The 19,394-nt window shown below is 46.4% G+C and overlaps 1 protein-coding gene across 2 annotated transcripts in view; it reads right to left on the bottom strand.

The window, feature by feature from the left end:
• CCDC88A (coiled-coil domain containing 88A) overlaps positions 1–19,394 on the bottom strand; it is a 251,526-nt gene that overhangs the window by 47,231 nt on the left and 184,901 nt on the right. For both annotated transcript variants that reach the window (XM_067565171.1, XM_067565170.1), the window contains exons 20-21: positions 11,976–12,253; positions 11,596–11,739 (exon numbers count right to left, since the gene is read on the bottom strand). In XM_067565171.1, the coding sequence (XP_067421272.1) occupies positions 11,596–11,739; positions 11,976–12,253 (422 nt within the window). The remainder of the gene's footprint in view (positions 1–11,595; positions 11,740–11,975; positions 12,254–19,394) is intronic.

Here is a 19,394-nt window from a genome sequence, read left to right on the forward strand (position 1 = left end):
TACTGACTGGAGGACCGCTTGTCCAAAGGCTGCCTTGCTACTAGCTTGTTGTGTGATAGTATAGTGTGCAGTAAACATTTGGATGATGACCAGGTCGCTGCTTTGCAGATGTCTAAAACTGGGACCCTGTGCCACTAAAGCTGCTAACGAAGCTTATGACCTCGTGGAGTGCTCCATTAGATGAGGAGGCCAAATCATAGCACATGTATATACATGATGTAATCCATTCTTTGGGCAGAGACTGGGTTCCCTTTCATTCTGTCTGCAGTTGCTATGAAGAGTTGAGTGGTCTTTCACAACTGTTTGGTCCTCTCTATGTAGAAATCCAGGGCATGCCTGACATCTAGAGAATGGAGATTTTTGCCCTTCCCAGGTAGCATGCCTCTTATGATAAAATATGGGGAGAAAAATATCCTGGCTATTGTGAAATTGCAAGACCACTTTAGGGAAGTAGGACAGATGTGGTCGAAGTTGCACCTCGTCCTTAAAGAAGATGGTTCAGAGGTAAGGACCCTAATCTCTGAGATCCTCCTAGCCAAAGTAATGGCTCTAAGACGACTACTTTCCAAGATAGATGGAGCAAGCAGCATGTAGTCATAGGCTCCAACATGGGCCTTCTGTGAGCTCTGACAGCACCAGACTGAGGTCCCACACAGGAAGGGGTTGATTCTCCTTGGGGTATAAACGCTCCAGCCACTGCAAGAACAGAGAGCAAATTGGGTTAGAAGACACTGACCGGCCATTTACTGGTGGATGGAAGGCCGAAATTACAGCCAAGTGAACTCATATGGACAATACTGCAAAGCTTTCCTTTTTCAGGTGGTGCAAAAAGTCCAGGATAAGAGGCAGAGCATTCTCATTTCAGCAGGATCTCTTTCCGCGATGCCCAAAATGTGAACCTCTTCCACTTCGCTAGATATGCTGATCTGGTTTTCGGCTTCCTGCTACTCATAAGGATAGTCTGCACAAGTGCTGAGCAGCCGTGCTCTGCCTCACTGAACCATGCAGTTTCCACACCATCAGATGCAGCAACGTGAAGTTCAGATGGAGCAGCTGGCTGTGCTCCTGTGAGAGCAGGTCTGGGAGCACTGGGAGGCTGATAGGCTTGTCCACTGACAGGTGCAGGAGGATCAAGAACCAGTGTTGACCCAGCCCTGCCAGGAAAAGCGAGCGCCGCCCTGTTTGTTTATATAGAACATTGCCATTGTATTGTCCATGAGTACAGATATTCATTTGCCCTGCAAGTGGAGTTGGAACTCCTGACAAGCTAAGTGTACTGCTCTCAACTCCCTGACGTTGATATGTAGGGTCAGTTCGTATGGCGACCATAGGCCCTGAGTTTTGAGGTGCCCCAAGTGGGCTCCCCATCCTATGTCTGTGGTGTTGGTGACCAGTGACATTGAAGGGACCGGCCTCACAAAGGGGACACCCTGCACACCATTTCCTGGTTCAGCCACTGCTGCAGGGTGAGGATTACAGTCGGTGGGACTGTAATCATCTTGTTTAATAGGTGACGGCCTGACATAAATACCAACGTGAGCCAGGGTTGGAGGGGGTCTCAGTTTGAGTTGAGCATGCTGCACCACGCAGGTATAAGACCCTGAAGTTTCAGGCAGTTCCTTGCTACGGTGGTGGGAAAGGCTCTTAGGTCATTTATGAGGGTCTCAATGTCACTAAAATGATTCTCTCAGAGGGAGGCCCTAGCCTGGATCGAGTTGAGGACTTCCATTATAAGTTCTATCCTCTGTACTGGCGAGAACATTGACTTTTGAATGGGTTAATTATGAGCCCCAGATTTGAGGAAATGGATTGAATGAGTCTTACCTGTCTTTCCAGCAGTTCCCTGGAACACCCCTTGATCAGCCAATCTTCAAGGTATGGGTAAACCTGCATTCCTGCTTTCCTGCGGGAAGCCACCACTGCCATGCACTTTGTGAATACTCTCAGAGTCGCCGGCAGGCTGAAAGGTAGCACTGTAAACTGACAATGGTTGTGGCCTACAATGAATTGGAGGTATTTCCTGTGGCTCCAGAATATCACCATGTGAAAATATGCGTCCTTCAAGTTGAGGGCGGCAAGCCAGTCTCCTGGATCTAAGGACGGGATGATTGAGGACAGGGAGACCATCAAAACTTCAGTTTCTTCATTAACTTGTTGAGGTTTCACAAGTCTAATATAGGTCTGAAGTCCCTGTTGGACTTCGGGATCAGGAAGTAGCGTGAGTAGAAACCTGTGCCTTTTAGATCTGTGGGAATCTCTTCCACCGCTCCCACTCTTAGGAGCAACTGTACCTCCTCGGTTAGAAATTTCTCATGAGAAGGGTCCCTGAAGAGGGATGGGGAGTGAAAGTGGAAAGAGAGGGAAGAAATAAACTGAATGGTGTATCCCACTTCTACCATATGGAGCACCAGCAATATGAGGTGATGCTGACCTATGCCTGGTAAAAGTTGGATAAAGGGTTCCCAAACATAGGGGTAAGATCCGAGTTCTGGTCTGGTGAGACCTCCACGCGCACCTTCAAAAGTTCTGCGTAGTGCCTGAAGGGTGCCTCATGGCCATAGTTGTAGGGGCTGCCGACGAATGACGGGAGTGCCTCCTTCTAAAGCCCTTGTTTTGCCACTGTCCAAAGTCCTGCCTCAGGTTCTGTGATGGATAGAAATGGCCCAAAGGCTGGGGCCAGAAGTGCCTTTGGTATGGGGCAGGATTGTGGAGGCCCAGAGACTTTAGAGTGGCAAAAGAGTCCTTTAAACTATGAAGCAGCGCGTCTGTTAGATTGGAGAGGGGGGATTTACCCTCGAATGGTAGGTCCTGCACTGTTTGCTGTACTTCATAGGGCAGGCCTGATGACTGAAGTCAGGAGCTGAGTCTCATCACCACTGCTGTGGCCATAGCACTGGTTGCTACGTCCACAGCATTGAAGATGGCCTGGAGGGATGCCTTGATTATGGTCCTGCTCTCCTCCACCAATGCTGCAAACTCCACTCTGCACTCTGATGGTAGGAGCTCCTTGAATTTTGATATGGCTGTCCAGGAATTAAAATCAGAGCCACTTAAGAAAGTCTGGTGGCTTAAGGTCCTCAATTGGAGGCTACCAGTGGAATACTCTTGTCTCCCTAACATGTCCAATTTCCTGGCCTCTTTAGCCTTTGGTGACTGGACCTTGTGGCACTTGCCTTTCTCGCTTGTTGGTTGTGACCACAATCAGGGATCCTGGAGGAGGATGCGTATATAAATACCTATACCTCTTCAGGGGAATGAAGTACTTCCTCTCAACCCACTTAGCTGTGGGCTGGAGGGATGTGGGACATTGCCACACGGCCTTCATAGGTTTCGAAATGGCCTCATTGAGGGGTAAGGCCACTCTTGCTGATCCAAGGGGTGTTAAAATGTCCACCATGACTGGGGCTGACTCCTCAATCTCCTCTACCTTAAGGCTGAGGTTTTGGGCCATCCTCTGTAAAAGTTCCTGATGAGCTTTGTAATTGTCCTGCACTGATGCTTGGATGTGCCAGCTACTGCTTCATCCAGAGAAGAGGACAAGTTGGCCAGGACTATCCTGGGGTCCTGCACCTTCTCCAGTGCTGGCGGGACCCCTGTGGGGGTACCCTGGGCATCCACCACCTTCACCCCTGAAACTGAACCCCACTCTGATGGGAAGGGTGTGGGTGCTCTCACCTCAGAGGGTGCCGAGTTTGAGCAACTTGTGTAGGAGCCTTGGAAGACCTGAGTTGTCCACAGTGCCCACATTGACAACTGAGGTGGCATCTGCCCCTGGGTGGAGGGCCATGCTGGTGGGACAGGTCCCTGAGATGCAGTCACATATTTCTGACCTACCTGATGAGTGCTCCTCATGATCCATATGATTCAGCCTGGGATTCCAAGCCAGAGGAGGCACTCCTGGATGACAAACGGGGTGCTGGGCCTCTCTGTGGCACATATCTGTGCCGAGATGGTGAGTGGTGCCGAGATGGTGAGCGGTTCCACGATGGCACTCTGTACCATGATAATGAGTGGCACTGCGATGACGAACAGTGCTGCTATCCATCAGGACCATAAGCGGTGTCGGGAATGCAACCTCTGCCATACTGGTGTTTGCTGCCATGGTGTTGAGGCTTGTGAAGTCAGGCAAGATAGGGGTCGATGCCTTGCCACCATCGCTGGCTTGCTCAAGGCTGGAACCTTTCTCCATGAGGTAGCCTCTTGCAGTGCCGAAGCTGTTCCTCGTGGCCTGCGACCTGAAGATGATGGAGGCTCCAGGAGGGTCAAGTCTCCTCGCTGCCTCACGTGCCTCTAGCATCAGTGTTGCTGCCAGGTAAAGTCTCCATGGCTCATCCTCAGTGGGGAGTCCATGCTTACCTTCACCCTCTGGGGCTGGAGTCAATGGTGCCGGCTAGATGACGGACACCTGAGAGTGGCCAAGCATGGATCTCTCTCTCTCCATGGTCTTCCTCATTGGGGAACGGCCCTGGTTAGATTTCATGGTCATCTTCTTCGGAACCAGTGATGGGGAGTGATTTTATGGGTGCCAGGGAAGTGTTACAGTGCCAGGTGACCATCGGTGCGGGGGATGTCGAACTCCCTTGAGGCTTTCTGACTGAGGTCGGGGCACTCCTAACTGAGGAGGTGTTTGGTGCTGGGTCTGGTTGTCGCTCCAATGTGGGGCGAAATACAGTCTCCATTACAAGGAATTTGAGCCTACTGTCCCTGACTTTTTTGGTTCTGGGCCTGAAGTTCTTATAAATCCAGCACTTTGCCTGGACCTGCCCTTCTTCCATGCTCTTCAGGCAGCTGTCATGTGGGTTGCTTACTGGTTTGTTTTTCAAGCAAGTTGCACATTGTTTGAAGGCCTGGGAATGAGGCATGCCCCAGGGTCCTGGGCAGGATAACCCTGCAGGACAGTTAATTTAAGTACTTTAAGTAATTTAAGACTATTTCGTAGCAGTGTTTGTTGACCCGTGTGCACATTATGTGTCAGCTACATGGTTGGTCTGAGGTTTTATGAGGCTGCGTGGATTGATGCCTCTTCAGATCTCTCTTACCAACAGGCAGAGCCTGTGGCAGACGGGAAGGAGGGCAGGATGGAATCCAGATAGGGACCACACATCTTGAAGAACCTCCAGTTTTACAGTAAGTAACTTCCATTTCTTCTTCGAGTTCTGGCCCCTATGTGGATTCCACACATCGATAGTGTAGTGAGCAGTACTCAGCATGGAGGTGGGAGTGAGGGCTCATGAGAAGTGAGAATCTGTAGAAGTCTGCAGCCAACTGCCGCATCCACTGCTGCTGATGGGGCTATGGCATAGTGAACAATGAAAGTGTGGATAGAGGACCACGTGGCCACTGTACAAATGTCCTGCCATGGAACATCTGTGAGGAGGGCGGACATGGTTGCTTGCACTCATGTAGAGTGAGCAATGATGCCAGGCAGTGGAGAGACTTGAGAAAGGGAGTAACAGTTCTCGATGCAACAAGAGATCCCCTTGGAAAGACCTTGAGAGGAAAGAGCACAGCCCCTGCAATGCTCTGCAATGGTGATGAAAAGCTTGGGTGAGGTCTGAAAATCACATGTGTGCGGGAGATAAAAAGTCAATGCATGACGTATGTCAAGGGAGTGCAGAGTCTGCTCTGTGAGGTGTGCAGTTTTGTGTAGAAGGTTGGAGGTGAATGGATTGGTTGAGATGAAACAGAGTACCTTAGGTAGGAACTTGGGAGGGAATCATAATGACACCCTGTCCTTATGGAAAACTGTGAAGAGTGGGTCAGACACCATAGCCACCAGCTTGCTAACCCGTCGGGCAGATGTGATTGCCACCAAGAAGATTACCTTCATGGAGAGGTGGGCGAGGAAGCAACCAGCCATGGTTTGAAGGGCAGCTTGGTGAGTGTTGAGAGGACGAGGTTCAGGTTCTGGGGGCAATGGGAGGGAAGGAGAAAGGGAGTTTCGGACTGATGGGAAGGTGTTGAAGAGACCACGGAGGAAATGGATCAAGGTAGGGTGGCTAAAGACGGGAATCCCATCAACTGATGGGAGGAAGGCAATAAGCACCACTACGTGGATCCAGAGGGAGGAGTTGGCAAGGCCTGACTGTCGAAGGTGGTCAAGGATAGTGGGGATAGAGACTGGGTTGAGGGGATGACAGTGATGGGGTGTCCACATCGTGAAGCATTTCCACTTTGCCTGGTAACATGCTCTGGTTGATGGTCGCCTGATACGTGAAAGGATGTCACATACTGGTGTTGAGCATGCGTTGTCTACTCGTGAGTGCCATCCAAATACCAAGCCGTGAAGTGAAGCAGTTCCGGTTGGGGTGCTGGAGCCGGCCGTGAGATTTGAGAGAGAAGAAAGGCAAATCAGCGGATAAACCAAGAGATGAAGGAGGTCGGTGAACCAATACAGGTGAGGCCAGAAGGGTGCGATGAGGATGAGGACTGCATGGTCTCATCACACCTTGTCGATGATCTATGGAAGGAATGATATGGATGGGAAGTTGTACCCGAGATTGGGTGACCAAGGGAGGAGAAACGCATCCCCCTGAGAGCCATGTCTGAGACCTCCTCTGGAGCAAAAAAGGGGGAGTTTGTGGCTGGTAGGGGTCACAAAGAGGTCCTAGTGTGGCATGCCTCACTGGCAAAAGATGGATTGGGGAGTGGGGTTCTAGAGCTCCCACTTGTGGTTGTTGTGGAAGGAGCGACTGAGAGTGTCTGCAAGGGTATTGGTGGTGCCCAGAAGATGGACTATATGGAGTGTTATGTCATGCCTGAGGCACCATTTCCACAAATGAATGGCTTCCATGCAAAGGATAGGAGACCAGGCTCCGCCCTGTTTGTTTATGTAGATGACAGCTGTCATGTTGTCCAAGATGAGTTGCACATGATGGGATCGAAGGAAGGGTAGGAATGCCTGACATGCGAGGTGGACTGCACATAATTCCAGGATATTGATGTGTGTCCTGGCCTCTCTGGGGGACTATAGTCCTTGGGCATTGTGGCCCTCCAAATGAACCCTATCTTACAAGTGAAACATCTGGTGTGAGGTTGGTACTGGCATAGGATAGTTGAAGAGGGTGCCAGCAGGGTTGCACCATCAAGCAAGGGAAGTAAAAATCGAGGGGGGGGGAAGAAGTTCCCGTTTGTGCAGATGGTCCATTTGTGGGTTGTAGAAGGTACATAGCCACAGCTGAAGACATCACATTGCAAGTGTTCATGTGGGGTTACAGAGGTGCAGACTGTCCTATGGCCTAGGAGTGAGAGGCACTGTCGGAGACGTGTGCGGGGGTGGCGGTGGAGCTGCGTAATGAGGGAAGTGAGGGGTGAGAAGCAATCCATTGGAAGAAAGTCCCATGCTACAAGGGAGTTCAGTCAAGCTCCTATGAAAGTAAGTTTGTGGGTAGGCATGAGACTTGACTTGTCCTCGTTGACACAGATCCCTAGGCTTGGGAGGAGATTTTGTGGGGTACAGATGGTGGTCAGGAGGCATTCCCAGGACAATGCAACTAGGAGCCAGTCATCTAGATATGGGAACCATGAATGGCCGAGCCGTCTCATAGAGGCTACCACTACCACAAAGACTTTTGTGAAGACACATGGAGAGGACTATTCCGAACAGAAGAACTCGGAACTGCCAGTGTGAGTGGCCTACTGTGAAATGAAGGAATTTGCAGTGGGCAGAGTGTATATCCACATGAAAATAGTCTTCTTTCATATCGAAAGTCATGAACCAGGCTCCAGGGGAAAGGCAGAGGAGAATCTGGGGACGTGTAACCCTGTGGAATCGGAACTTGTGGATGAACTGGTTCAGAGCCCGGAGGTCTAAAATAAGGCGAAGACAGCCCCCTTTCTTTGGCATGAGGAAATAGGAGGAGTAAAATCCTCAGCCATGATATTGACGTGGAACATGTTCTATTACACCCTTCTGAAGGAGGGTGTTTGCGTCCTCTCAGAGCAGAGAGTGTTGTGATGGGTCTCCCACTGTTACATGGGGGGAAGGAGGTGACAAGCGGAAAGGAATGAACCTCTATGAGGTACCCCCTGTGTACAATGGCTAATACCCAGAGATCGGTGGTAATCTTGCTCTAATTATAGGCAAATTGGGCAAGACAGCCCTCGAAGATAACTGGAGGGACCACAAGGGATGAGGAGGGTTGTTCGCGGGTCTCGAGGGAGGAGTCAAAATGGATGCTTAGATTGGCCTTGACTAACAGACAAGGTTGTAGCAGCAGGGTATCAAGGCTCTTGTGAGCGTTGAAGGTGGCGTGGTTGATCTTGCTGACATGGAGGGTAAGATTGGTAGACAGGGTGGGGAGGGTACTGGAGTTTGAAAGAGGACCAGTACTGGTGGTGGGCTGGGGCTGGTGTATAAAGGCCCAAGGACCGCAGAGCAGTACGACAGTCCTTAAGTGAGTGCAGATTCACATCAGTTTTATCATTGAAGAGTTTTTGATTATTAAAGGGGAGGTCCTCCAGTGTGGTCTGTACCTCCTTCAGGAACCCCAATGTCTATAGCTTCAAGTCTCTGTGGAGTATCACACCCGCAGCCTGAAGAGTGACCTTAGCCTAGGTGACCAAGTTGCCTTTCTCGACCAAAGATTGGAACTCAAGACTGTCTCTCAGAAGAGAGTTCTGAAAGTCTGCCAGTTTGGTGTATGTGCAGAAGTCGTGTATGTGTGCAAGTCATATGTCACCAGTATAGCCTGGTAACTGGCTATGTGAAATTGAAGGCCTGCCAAAGTATAGACCTTGAATCCCATTTGATCAAGTTTCTTGGCCACTCAGTTTGGAGGGGTCGACTTGAAATGCTGTTGTCTAACACACTCTGTTGATGCCTGGAGCACCAACGAATTGGGTGCTGGGTGTCTGAACAGAAAATCTGTATCTTTTGCTGGGACAAAGTAGCTGTGTTCTGCTCTTTTAGGTGTTGGCGTACAGGATGCAGGGGCATGCCAGACTGCTCGAGCTAGTTGGAGGAGCGCACTGTATATGTGGAGAGCAGTGCGCAAGGGTCCCACTGGTTGCAGGACGTCCAGGAACTCATGCTGGGGGTCTTGTATGTGCTCCGCTGGTAGATTAAGGTCCCTTGCCATGCGTCAAACCAGGTCCTGATATTGACCATGGTTGTCTGGGGGAGAAAGAGAAGACAGAATGAGTGCCTCATCTGGAGAGGAAGATGCTGCCATGGGGATCAGTGGTTCCATCAGTGCCGGTGGTACTGACGATGACAGCAGTATAGTATCTTGGGTTCCTCATAAATCGAGGAGGGAAATGTACAGACCAGCAAAGGGCGGTGGTGAGGTGGTGGCAATGACCCATGGCCCCTGTAAGGGTCCCAATGATTCTTGTGAGGCCAAGCATACGGATCCATCAGAGCTGGTGGGCCACGATGGTGGGCCACAACAGTGGTGGGTCCATACGCCAGTGCATAAGGCAGGAGTTGCTGCTCCAGGCTGTATGAACATGCTGGGAAAAAGGCGGGCTTCTGCTCTGAAGACCACTCCGAGTCAGAGGATTGGTCCAGAAATGGTGATGCCGTTGGAACAAAAGGTGTTGGTGCAGGGCAGCTCTGCAAGGATGTGCTTGCTTGTTGTTCCAACAGTGAGAAGAGGAGCGGCTGGGGCAGTGGCTTAGTAAAAGCAGCTTATCCGCTGGTGATGGAGGGTGTACAGTGCCTGATAGTCCAGGACGTGGTGGGGAACCAGCGTACAGTAGAAGAAGTTTGGCTGTAGGTATCAGCGGAGACAGGCAGCCGGGTGTGGGATTTCCGACAGTCCTGACGGAGCCGGTGGCAGAGGCAGTAGTTCCGCGACAGAAGTCAAGGACAACACTGGTTGGTCTTGAAGGTGCTTTGACTTGTGCTCCGTCCGAGACTTCTTGAGTAGAGGAGCAGTCAAGCCATCATGCGACTAGTCACCAAACCTGACGTGGCTCAGGGAGGCAACGCTGAATTTCAAGGAAGTCCATCTCGGGAACCCGCCCTTGTAACCATGTGTGTGCTTCTTATGTGCATGGTGCTGCTTCGATGATAGTGCCAGAGCCGAAGATGCTGCTCCAGATACAGCCAGTGAAGCACTCACCATTAGTGATGATGAACACTCTGGTAGATCCACTGGTGTGCCAACAGAGTGCACACGTGGGCACATTGCTTCCTCCATGAGGTGTTTTTGGAGTTGGAGCTCTTGAGCCTCAAGTCCGCAGTGGGAAGGAGCAACAGACTGAACAGCGGATAACAACATGGCCTTCACCCAAACAGTACAGACAACACTGATATTCGTCGCTCATGAAGAAAGTGTGTGGACACGACACACAGCTTTTACAGCCAGCTTGTTGGGGTATAGTCCCCCTAAGTGGGTGATACACCCCGCAAGGGGTAAAAGGATGATTACTACTAAATTCCTAACTTAACACTGCTAACTTCTAACTACCAAAAACTGTGTTAAAACTGTTGTAAACTATATACAAGAATGCTAAAAGTCTATCAATACGGAGAGAGGAAGAGGTTTTCGACTGCAGCCATGCCCCTGTGAGAGGGAACTGGAGAGGTGTCAACCCGCTCAGCCTTGTAAGACCACGGATGTGCCATGTGGCCAACACATGCATGCAGGTTGACTAACACTACTATGAACAGTTGAGGCTCCGGTGCATCGTGCACATGCGCACCCACATTTGGAATCCATACAGGGACCAGCACTTGAAGAAGAAACCACTGAGAAGTATCATTTGCAAAACAAGAGACTAACAGTGTTCCAGTGACTGACACCAACAGAAAAAAGGAACTGAGGGGGTGGCAGCTGCCTATATACCGCGCAAGGAGGGCGCCACTCCAGGCAGCACCAGAGCTGACCATGGAGCGACCACTGGGGAAAATGCTTCCAGCGATGGTGCACACGGCGCACACACACTGACTTTGGAATGGACAAGAGCAAGCACTCAAAGAAGAACAATTGTGTTTAGAAACCCTATAAGGTCTGTGTGTCTATTTGCTTTTAACTATCACAAGCCCCCAAAGAGGTGAACTGTAAACCCAGAGCACCTATAAGGTTGTAGCTCTGGAAAGGGTGTGCTTAAATCACTGGGTAGTCTGGGTGGGTCAGCACTGATCCAGGAGCCTAGGACAATTGGGTAGTGGGGCCTCATTTCCATAAAGGGGTAAAAGTCAGAGAGTCTGTGCTCAGAAAGGGTGCTAAAATGTACTGAGATCAAGAGAAGCCTGAGAGGACAAAGACCCAGTTTGTACAGCTCAAACACAGCAGCCTAATGTGCGTCCAGCTAGAGGGAGCTCTACCAATTGTATGAAAACTAAGTTAGGGCGGAAATCATTAAAAATCCCCTCATTTCACAGGGTGACTTGGACTACATGCCCATGCAGAAAAGACATATCAGATGCAATAATATACTTTATATATAAAGGCATATGCTTTATGCAAGAATATAAAATCACATGAGCAAATTAACTTAGTTACAGTTGCTGTAGGAAATGCAAATTTGAATTTCCTGACTCTTCTTATCAAGCTTAAAACTTCAGCCTTAATACTGTACAAATGTAGGTATTTTCATTTAATAATATATTTAAATTTAAATAAAGTATGAGATTTTTTTCTTTACCTATCATTTTCATCACAAAGTTTTTTGTATTCTGCTGCTACAGTTTCGTGTTTTTTGCTTTGCTGCAACATTTTCTCCTGTTCTACTTTGAGCACTTTTTCCAATTCCTCTAATTGAACTTTTTGTTTCAGCAACTGATTGTACCTGTAAACAAGATTAATATAAAAACTTTGTTTATTTTTGCTAGAACTAATAAAAATAGTTAAGAATGTAATTTCAATTTCGAACAAGGAGAAATTTATTCAAGGATTTAAGATCTAAATGACATGTTAAAGAAAAGTTCATTTTATTCAACCTAATTTATACAATGTTCTTGTATTATTCTGAAATGTAGATGTTTAATTTCACTCACAAGATCCATTTTAAATATTAAGGATTACCTATCTTCTAGGTCCTTATGTTCTACCTCAAGATTTTTGTGTGCAGACTTGAGGCTTCCATGTTTGGCAATTAGAGATTCATATTCGGAAGCTTGACGTTCATGAAGATGTTCCAGTTTTTCATGATCTTTGACCAATGAATCATACAATGATTTCAGATCCTCTCGTTCCTTGAGTATAGATTCATTTTCATTTTCCAAAGCAGACTGTTGGATCAGCAGTTGTGCATTCTGATTCATAAGAGATGTACTTTGAGAATTAAGCGTGGAATTTTCAACCTGTAGTTGTAAACAGTGTTATCAGCAATAAAGGAAAGTCCATTTTAATTTAGTATTATCAACAACGAAAGTGGGGATTTGTATACTATCATAGTTATTAGGGTAAGAAGGACTTTCAAATCCTTTAATCTAGTCTAGCTCCTCCTAGTGAAGGACAGTCCTCAAAATTAATTAAATACTTTGGTGACTTCAGCAACTTAATTTGTCTAGTTATTCCATTATTTAATGCATCTAAATAGTAATAGTTTTTCCTGATTTTTAATTTAAATAGCACATTATAGTTTCCAGTTGTATGTCTTTAGGTAACTCATTATGGCCACAATTCAGGAAAGCATTTAAGCATATGCTTAACTTTAAGCCTCTGCTTAAATGCTTTCCTGAAGAGAGATTCTTTTCTATTTTTAAGCAGTGAGGTTGACGGATCTATTAAAAAATGTTCTGGATACCAGTATTTATCACTATTAGATCACCAGAGATCCTTTGACCAGGTAAGCCAGAACTGAGACATTATTACTTGAAGAAAGGAAATTTTCAGGAGAGCATGCATTTTTTTCTATTTATTGTATGCCACAGATCCAATTCAATGGGCTTTTAATCAACAGTGTCCCTCCACAGTGGGGAAATGGAAATAAAGTTAAATCAATGGCACCTAAGTGAAACTATGTACATTGCCTTTTACTGAAGAACTACTGCTCAGAGTGACCTTCTACCAAAAATAGTGGCAGCTGATAAATGAATGTTCAATTTATAAAATTTAGAGACAGGATGCACTGATGAACAAGTGGCTCCCATGGAGGCATACAATTTTTCTGCCCATAAAGTCACCACTGAATTATTGCCCTTAAGGCATGGGCCCTGAGGTTTGACAGAGGTGTAAGACTCTTCACTTTGTATGCTTCCGAAATACTCAATTTAATCCATGAACTTCTTAAGGGGTTTAGTACTCTCAGTATATATTCTGAAGTAATGGCAAACATCAAGAGTGGATTAGAACTTCTCCTATGAGTGGGAAGGCTTCGGGAAAAAGCACAAAAGGACTATATCTTGAGATGTACAGAAGACAGAAATTAATTTGAGGAAGAACCAGCTCAGCATTCAAAGGACTGCTCTGTCCAAAAGGAACACAGATCCTTTTGAGAGGACTTCTGTGGTAGATGTATCAGCCTCCAAGAAGGCTTCTTTGTTCTAAATGGAATTTAACAATTCCTTCATAAGTTCCAAAGGGTGCAGTTAGTACAACGAGGGCTAGATTGTGACTCTGTGAAGGAACTGTGTTCCCATAGAAACATCTGATGTCTAGATGTAGAGAAATTTTTCTTCTTTCAAACAGAATACTTGCTAATATAGAGATTTGGCCTTAAAGGGTGATAGCTTTGAAGCCCATACTGAGGCTTTCTTGGAGAAATTATAAGATCCGTTTAACTTCTGCTGATGCAGGGAATGCAACTTGACATCTACAGCAGTACCTGAATCTTAGCCACGTTTTGGCATATGTCTTGTTTGTTATCTGTGACCTAGATGCCCCTTTTACTTAGGATACTTTCCTTCAAAATCCAAGCAGTGAGGCTCTCTTCATCTGGATACAGGATTGGTCCCAGAGGTAACAACTCTTGTCTGCTGAGTAAGTATATTAGAGGCTCACATGCTAGATTGACCAGGTCAGAAAACCATCATCTCCTCCTCTACCACCTATAGGGGGCTATCAATATTACCATGGTTTCTCCATCCTTTTTTTTCTTTATAGTCCTTGGGATTAGCAGAATTGAAAATTTCTTACCTGATAATTTCCATTCTGCCAGCAGCATCTCACACAATTCTGATATGTATGGACTATTCCCCTCCTCAATGCAGTTTCTGGAGGTGGTTTAAAGCTGCAGTCCAATCTGTGCTAGCCACACTCCCTTTGCCTGCTTGCAGCCAAATAATTCATTCAAAGTTGTGAAAAAACTCTTACACAATGATTAGTAACAATGACTTCCATGCCAACTAATTAACTACAGGCCACTATCTAAGAAGCAGTTATCCAAATAAAATGCTGACCTGTGGCAGTGAAGCCACCTAGGTTGAGTAAAATTGTGGAAGACACTGCTAGCAGAAGGAAATTATTGGGTAAGGAATTGTCTATTCTGCAGCCCAGCATCTTCCACAATTCTGATCCATATGGGAAGTGGTGAGTAATGAACAGGAGAAGGGAGGGATACAAAGTGAACATAAAAAGCAGGAAAGACCTTCCTTTTTGAACTGTTCAAATGGCAAGGTTATGTCTGGACCACCACCTGCAGCACCTTCCTGCCCAAGGAGTCCTCTTCAGAGAGGGAGAGTCTTGTTATACCGTTTAATAGAGATGTTGGCCGATGACCATGTGGCTGCCCTGCAGATCTCTACAGTGGAAGGACGTGCTTTTTGGGTTCATGAGGTCACAATGGACCTTGTAAATGTACCTTGATTACTTCTGGAACAGGTGGGCCAGGTGGCTTGTATGCCTCAACGATGTAAGTCTGATCCATCTAGTAAGGGACAGTTTGGATACTCTAAGCCCTTAGCAGCTCAGGATGAAAGGAAATGAACAGGAAGCCCAATATCCTTGTGGAATCTGTAAGCTTGATATAAGTCTTCAGTGCTCTCAGTCTGCTTTTGGTTCAGCTCTCCTTTTACGTGTACTGTCTTTAGAGAACAGAGAATCTTGTCTGCCCATTCCACTGTCTCTCCATCACTTCTGCATGTAGAGCTACACTTCTTGTTCCCCCTTGATTGTGTATGAATGCATCTGTGGTTGTGTTGATGTGCTTGCCCTCTAGGTAGCTTGCCCTCTAGGTGTGCTTGCCCTCTAGGTAGCTTGCCCTCTAGGTACAAGATATGCTTGCCCTCTAGGTAGCTTTGTAATCTCAGTAGAGCTAATCTGACATCTCTGAACTCCAAGAGCTTGATGATGTTGCTCCTTTCCCCAGAGCTCCAGATTCCATATGACGTTCTGGGTCCCCCTTCAGCATGGCATCTGTGGTAAGAATCTGCAGGCTGGGAAGGCATATGGGAAGACCCCTACAGACATTCTCTAGGACTATCCATCATCTTAGAGGATCCAGTACTTGCCTGGGAACCAATACCTGGTCTTGCATTCGCTTCAGGCAATGGTCTCATACTCTTAGAAGAAAGGCTTGGAGACATCTGATATGTGATCTTGCTGCCCATGGGGAGACGCATAAGCGCGAGACGAAAAGGCCCAGTGGCTAGACACCCTGAACTATGGCTGGCTTCATGAATTTGTTCAGCATGGATATCAGATCCTGGATCTTTTGGAATCTGTCTAGCAATGAGTAAATCTTCATCACTGAAGTCTGTCTCCACTTGCTGTGACCACTACCAACCACGTAAGACTGTAAATGCAGAAGATGGATCAGAAGGAAGAGTTTTTGTCATGCTGAGAATTTTGTTGGTTTCAAGAAAAATTAAACTAGGTTTCGTTGGAAGCTTCTGCTCCAGATTTTTTCCCTCTTGCCATGTTATCAGGGTCCCTTCTAGATAATCTTAGTGTTGGTAGCAACCTGGATTGCTGTAGGCATTGACAGTCAGGGCTGAGGCCTCTCTACAGTCTCAGCTACTAATTTCTAATGTTTCTGCCAATTAATTCCTCACCTCTAAGTTTCGACACACAATATATCAATTTAGGGTGAACAACGATTACTCATGGATGTAACATGACATCCTTCTAGCCACAAAGTTAGAATCCATTGTTCATCACAAATCACATCAAGGGCTTTACCAAGACAAGACCTGAGATGTCTCATTCCAACCAAGGATCATACACCTAGAAGATGAGCTGCTGGTTTACAACAAAGTAGGCTTTCCTACTAAAGATATGAAGTCTTTGGTCTGAACAGCTGTAGATGAGGCTTTAAAATTGCTGTGCAGTGTATCATCACTCTTATGGTCTATGGGGTCTTAGAACAAAGCCTACTTCTGAAAGTGTGACTCTCTTTCACTGGTGGAATTCTTGCTGCACCAACCTTAGGCTCCCAAAGTTTGTGAAATTTATTTGTTTTATAGATAGATTAGATAAACTAAATAGATATAAACATTTTAGTTTAACATTTGGTTGTTATGATGCCCTCAAAGGAGGCACCAATGGGAAAATGTATCATAATTATATTTAGAAGGATATTGTGGTTAGTGAGTGATTTGTTTGTTTGTTAGGTATGGTACTTCATCCCCTGGCTGTTTACAGAGGGGAGGTAGTACATTAATCTTCTTGGTCCGGGGAACCACACAATGGAGGAGGGTTACTGGCACACATGCCTCATGTGTGCAAATAGCTTTTTAGTTGTCCCCAGGAGCCTGAAAAGCAGTCTGCCTGCTTCCCCTGGCTGGCTAGCACCTAAATAAGAGCTGTAGGAGGTATCTAGTACCATTTGCAGTTTTACTCAGGAAATCAAGTTCATTTTGAACATGGGGAAGGGATTTCTCACTTACCCCTCTGTAATCCCACAAAGGTGCAGCTTCATGGGGAGTGGATCTCTCAAGAGCCTCTGTTCTGGTTAAAGACTGCCTGAAGTGCTCAAGGCCTTAATGTGGAGCTAGTCAGAGACCCCCAGCTGCTGTCTCAAATCTTAGCCCCTTTTCCTGGCACAGCAGCCATCCTTGGGCTGAAATCCAAACAGGCACAATTTCCATCAGGTTGCAACCTGAGGCAGGGCTGCACAGCAGGCACAGGCTTCTCAGCATGCCTAGACATGCTGCAAGTTGGGGGAGGGGTAGTAAGCATGGTAAAGAGCACTGAGAGAGGCACTGTGAAGATAAAACCCCAGCAAACACTCCCTAAGGGGGAGAAGAAAAGGAGAAGGAATTTAACCTGATTTTCACCCCCACTTGTTCATTAAAAATAATAATCACTGCCTTGCAAAGGACACATTTGCTTTTGACTATTTGGGTACTCCTGCTTCTCTCCCCAGGGATTCTAGGACCCACTTAAGGACTTGTGGGTGGGGGGGAAACGGTAGCCCAGAAAGGGTCTCACCTTTATTGCTCCTGGACCTAACCTTAGTCATTTGGATGAAGTTCTCATAGTCCTCAGAGCCTCTCCCTGCTCTGCTTTCTGTTTCCTAGTTGGGTTTTTTTCTGTAAAGTTGCAACTACTTCAGGGGGTGGGGAAGAGAGGCCCCATCCTGTCTGACTCAGAGCCCTGTGTCCTAACAAGGATAGGGTCAGCTGGATGCAGGCTGGGGATTTTTTACCTTCTGCTGAGCTGAAGAAACTTACCTCATATACAGAGCACCTTTTGAAATTTGCCCGGGGCTTGCATAGCTGCTCTGCCAAGCCTGAAAGTGGGTAGAGGAGGTTGGTGGAAAGGTGTGCAGTAGAGGCTCTGGATAGTTATAACCACCTTGCTACTCAGACATCTATACTTGTGCAGCTGCTCTTCTATGCCTGAAATGGGGCACAGGAGCTTGGCAGGGAGACACGGCAGCAGCGATTTTGTGTGTCTGTTACAGGAGGTGGTGAGGAAGTTTGAAAACAAATTAAAAGGCTTTAACTGCCTGAAAAAGAGCTAAAAATAACAAACCTTAAAAAAAAAAAAAAAAAAAAGCTTAGGTGTGAAGTAAACCACCACTTTGGTGCTGTGGAGACAGAAGATCTGGCAGCAAGCAGGAAAAGGAAGCATGGCTAGCACTTTCTGTGCTGCAACTATGAACCAGAAACTGCACACAGGAGGGCAACAACCTATATGTATCAGAATTATGGGAGATGCTGGGCTGCAGAAAAGGAGAAGGCATACAGAACAGATGTTGGCCAGTTTCAGTTTTTAATATTTATGTTTCAGCCTCTGGATCACATAACCTACAAAAATAGAAAGATGTCTTGTAGTTTGTAGAGGAAAACAGATCCATCGCTGGTCTGCCAAATAAACAGACCAAGGATGAAAATATTTCTGTGTGGACTCTATTCCGTTTGAGCTAATGTTTGTTTGCAGACCCAATCTATCTTTTTCAGTTTCCCTTAAGGTGCAGGATGCACAGCAACAAGAAATTTTTTTCTTCACAATTCACCATGAGCAGAGCTTTTTTCTTAAATGGTATGGATGTTTGCTTATGGAAGCCATGTTGATTGTGTTGTCCTTCATAACCAACATATGTCTATTACCTAAAGAGTGGATCAGTGCTGTAAGGACTTATCTGACTACTATGAACGCTAGCCAGTCGATGCTGTGCTTTCTCTCCTCTCTGGACAATGATCTCTGAATTGTCATGGTATCTGAGTGCACTCTCCTAGTTTCAACCTCATAGACTGACGTCTGTTGTGATGACTGTTCCATCTCACTTGCTGACTGCCTCTTTGAGACTATATCCTTTTTCATCAACTAACTCAAAGAGATAGATACAATCCATAAGACTTTGATTTTCACAAGTTGGAGTAGGAGGGATATGGAAAAGATAACAGAGCTGGACAGTGTTTGTATGTATCCTGACCCACTGCAGATTGTCTATGGAAGATACTAGCAACTCCCAACATGTTTAGTAGGGCAGGAATTGACATTTCTTCAGCAACTCTTAGTTCCTTTATAGACCGCTTCATCTTTTTCTGGCATTCCCTGGAGATGATCTCTTTGTGCCTCACTGGGTCTACCCTCATCACCAAAAGAATGGTGAAACTGTACTTGAGATATTAATTTTGTTTCTTTTTATCACAAAACTATGATGTCCCAGAAACTACATGGATTTCAGGTGATTTGCTTCTGCTTTCTCTCTGGATAAAACTCGGATCAGGTCATCCAAAAAGGGGTAAGGCTGCTACTATTATTGTATACCTCCTCTGGACTATATCCAGAACATATTTATTCAAAGTCATCAGCAGCCATCAATTCACAAATTAAAGGAGTCTGATACCAATTTGATGTTCATTTTGACCTAGAGCTGGGAGGGAGATATTCAGTATGTTTTGAGGAGGCTGAGAGCTGATCTGAGAATTCACCTCTGTTTCAGCCTTTTCTGGTTTAATTACATCTTCTTCTTGTGTAATTCCTGTCTCTCTGTGCTGTGTTTATTAGCATGAATACCAGAAATAATTGCTTAGACTTAAAATAAGGCTTTTACTTTCTGTAATATATAGCAGGGAGTAAGACTGTCTTGGTCATTTCTGGTGATTCACC

This window comes from Emydura macquarii, unplaced genomic scaffold, assembly GCF_026122565.2.
Source record: "Emydura macquarii macquarii isolate MOO-44397 ecotype Brisbane River unplaced genomic scaffold, CSIRO-AGI_Emac_v2 contig_2676, whole genome shotgun sequence".
Classification (NCBI taxonomy): domain Eukaryota; kingdom Metazoa; phylum Chordata; order Testudines; family Chelidae; genus Emydura; species Emydura macquarii.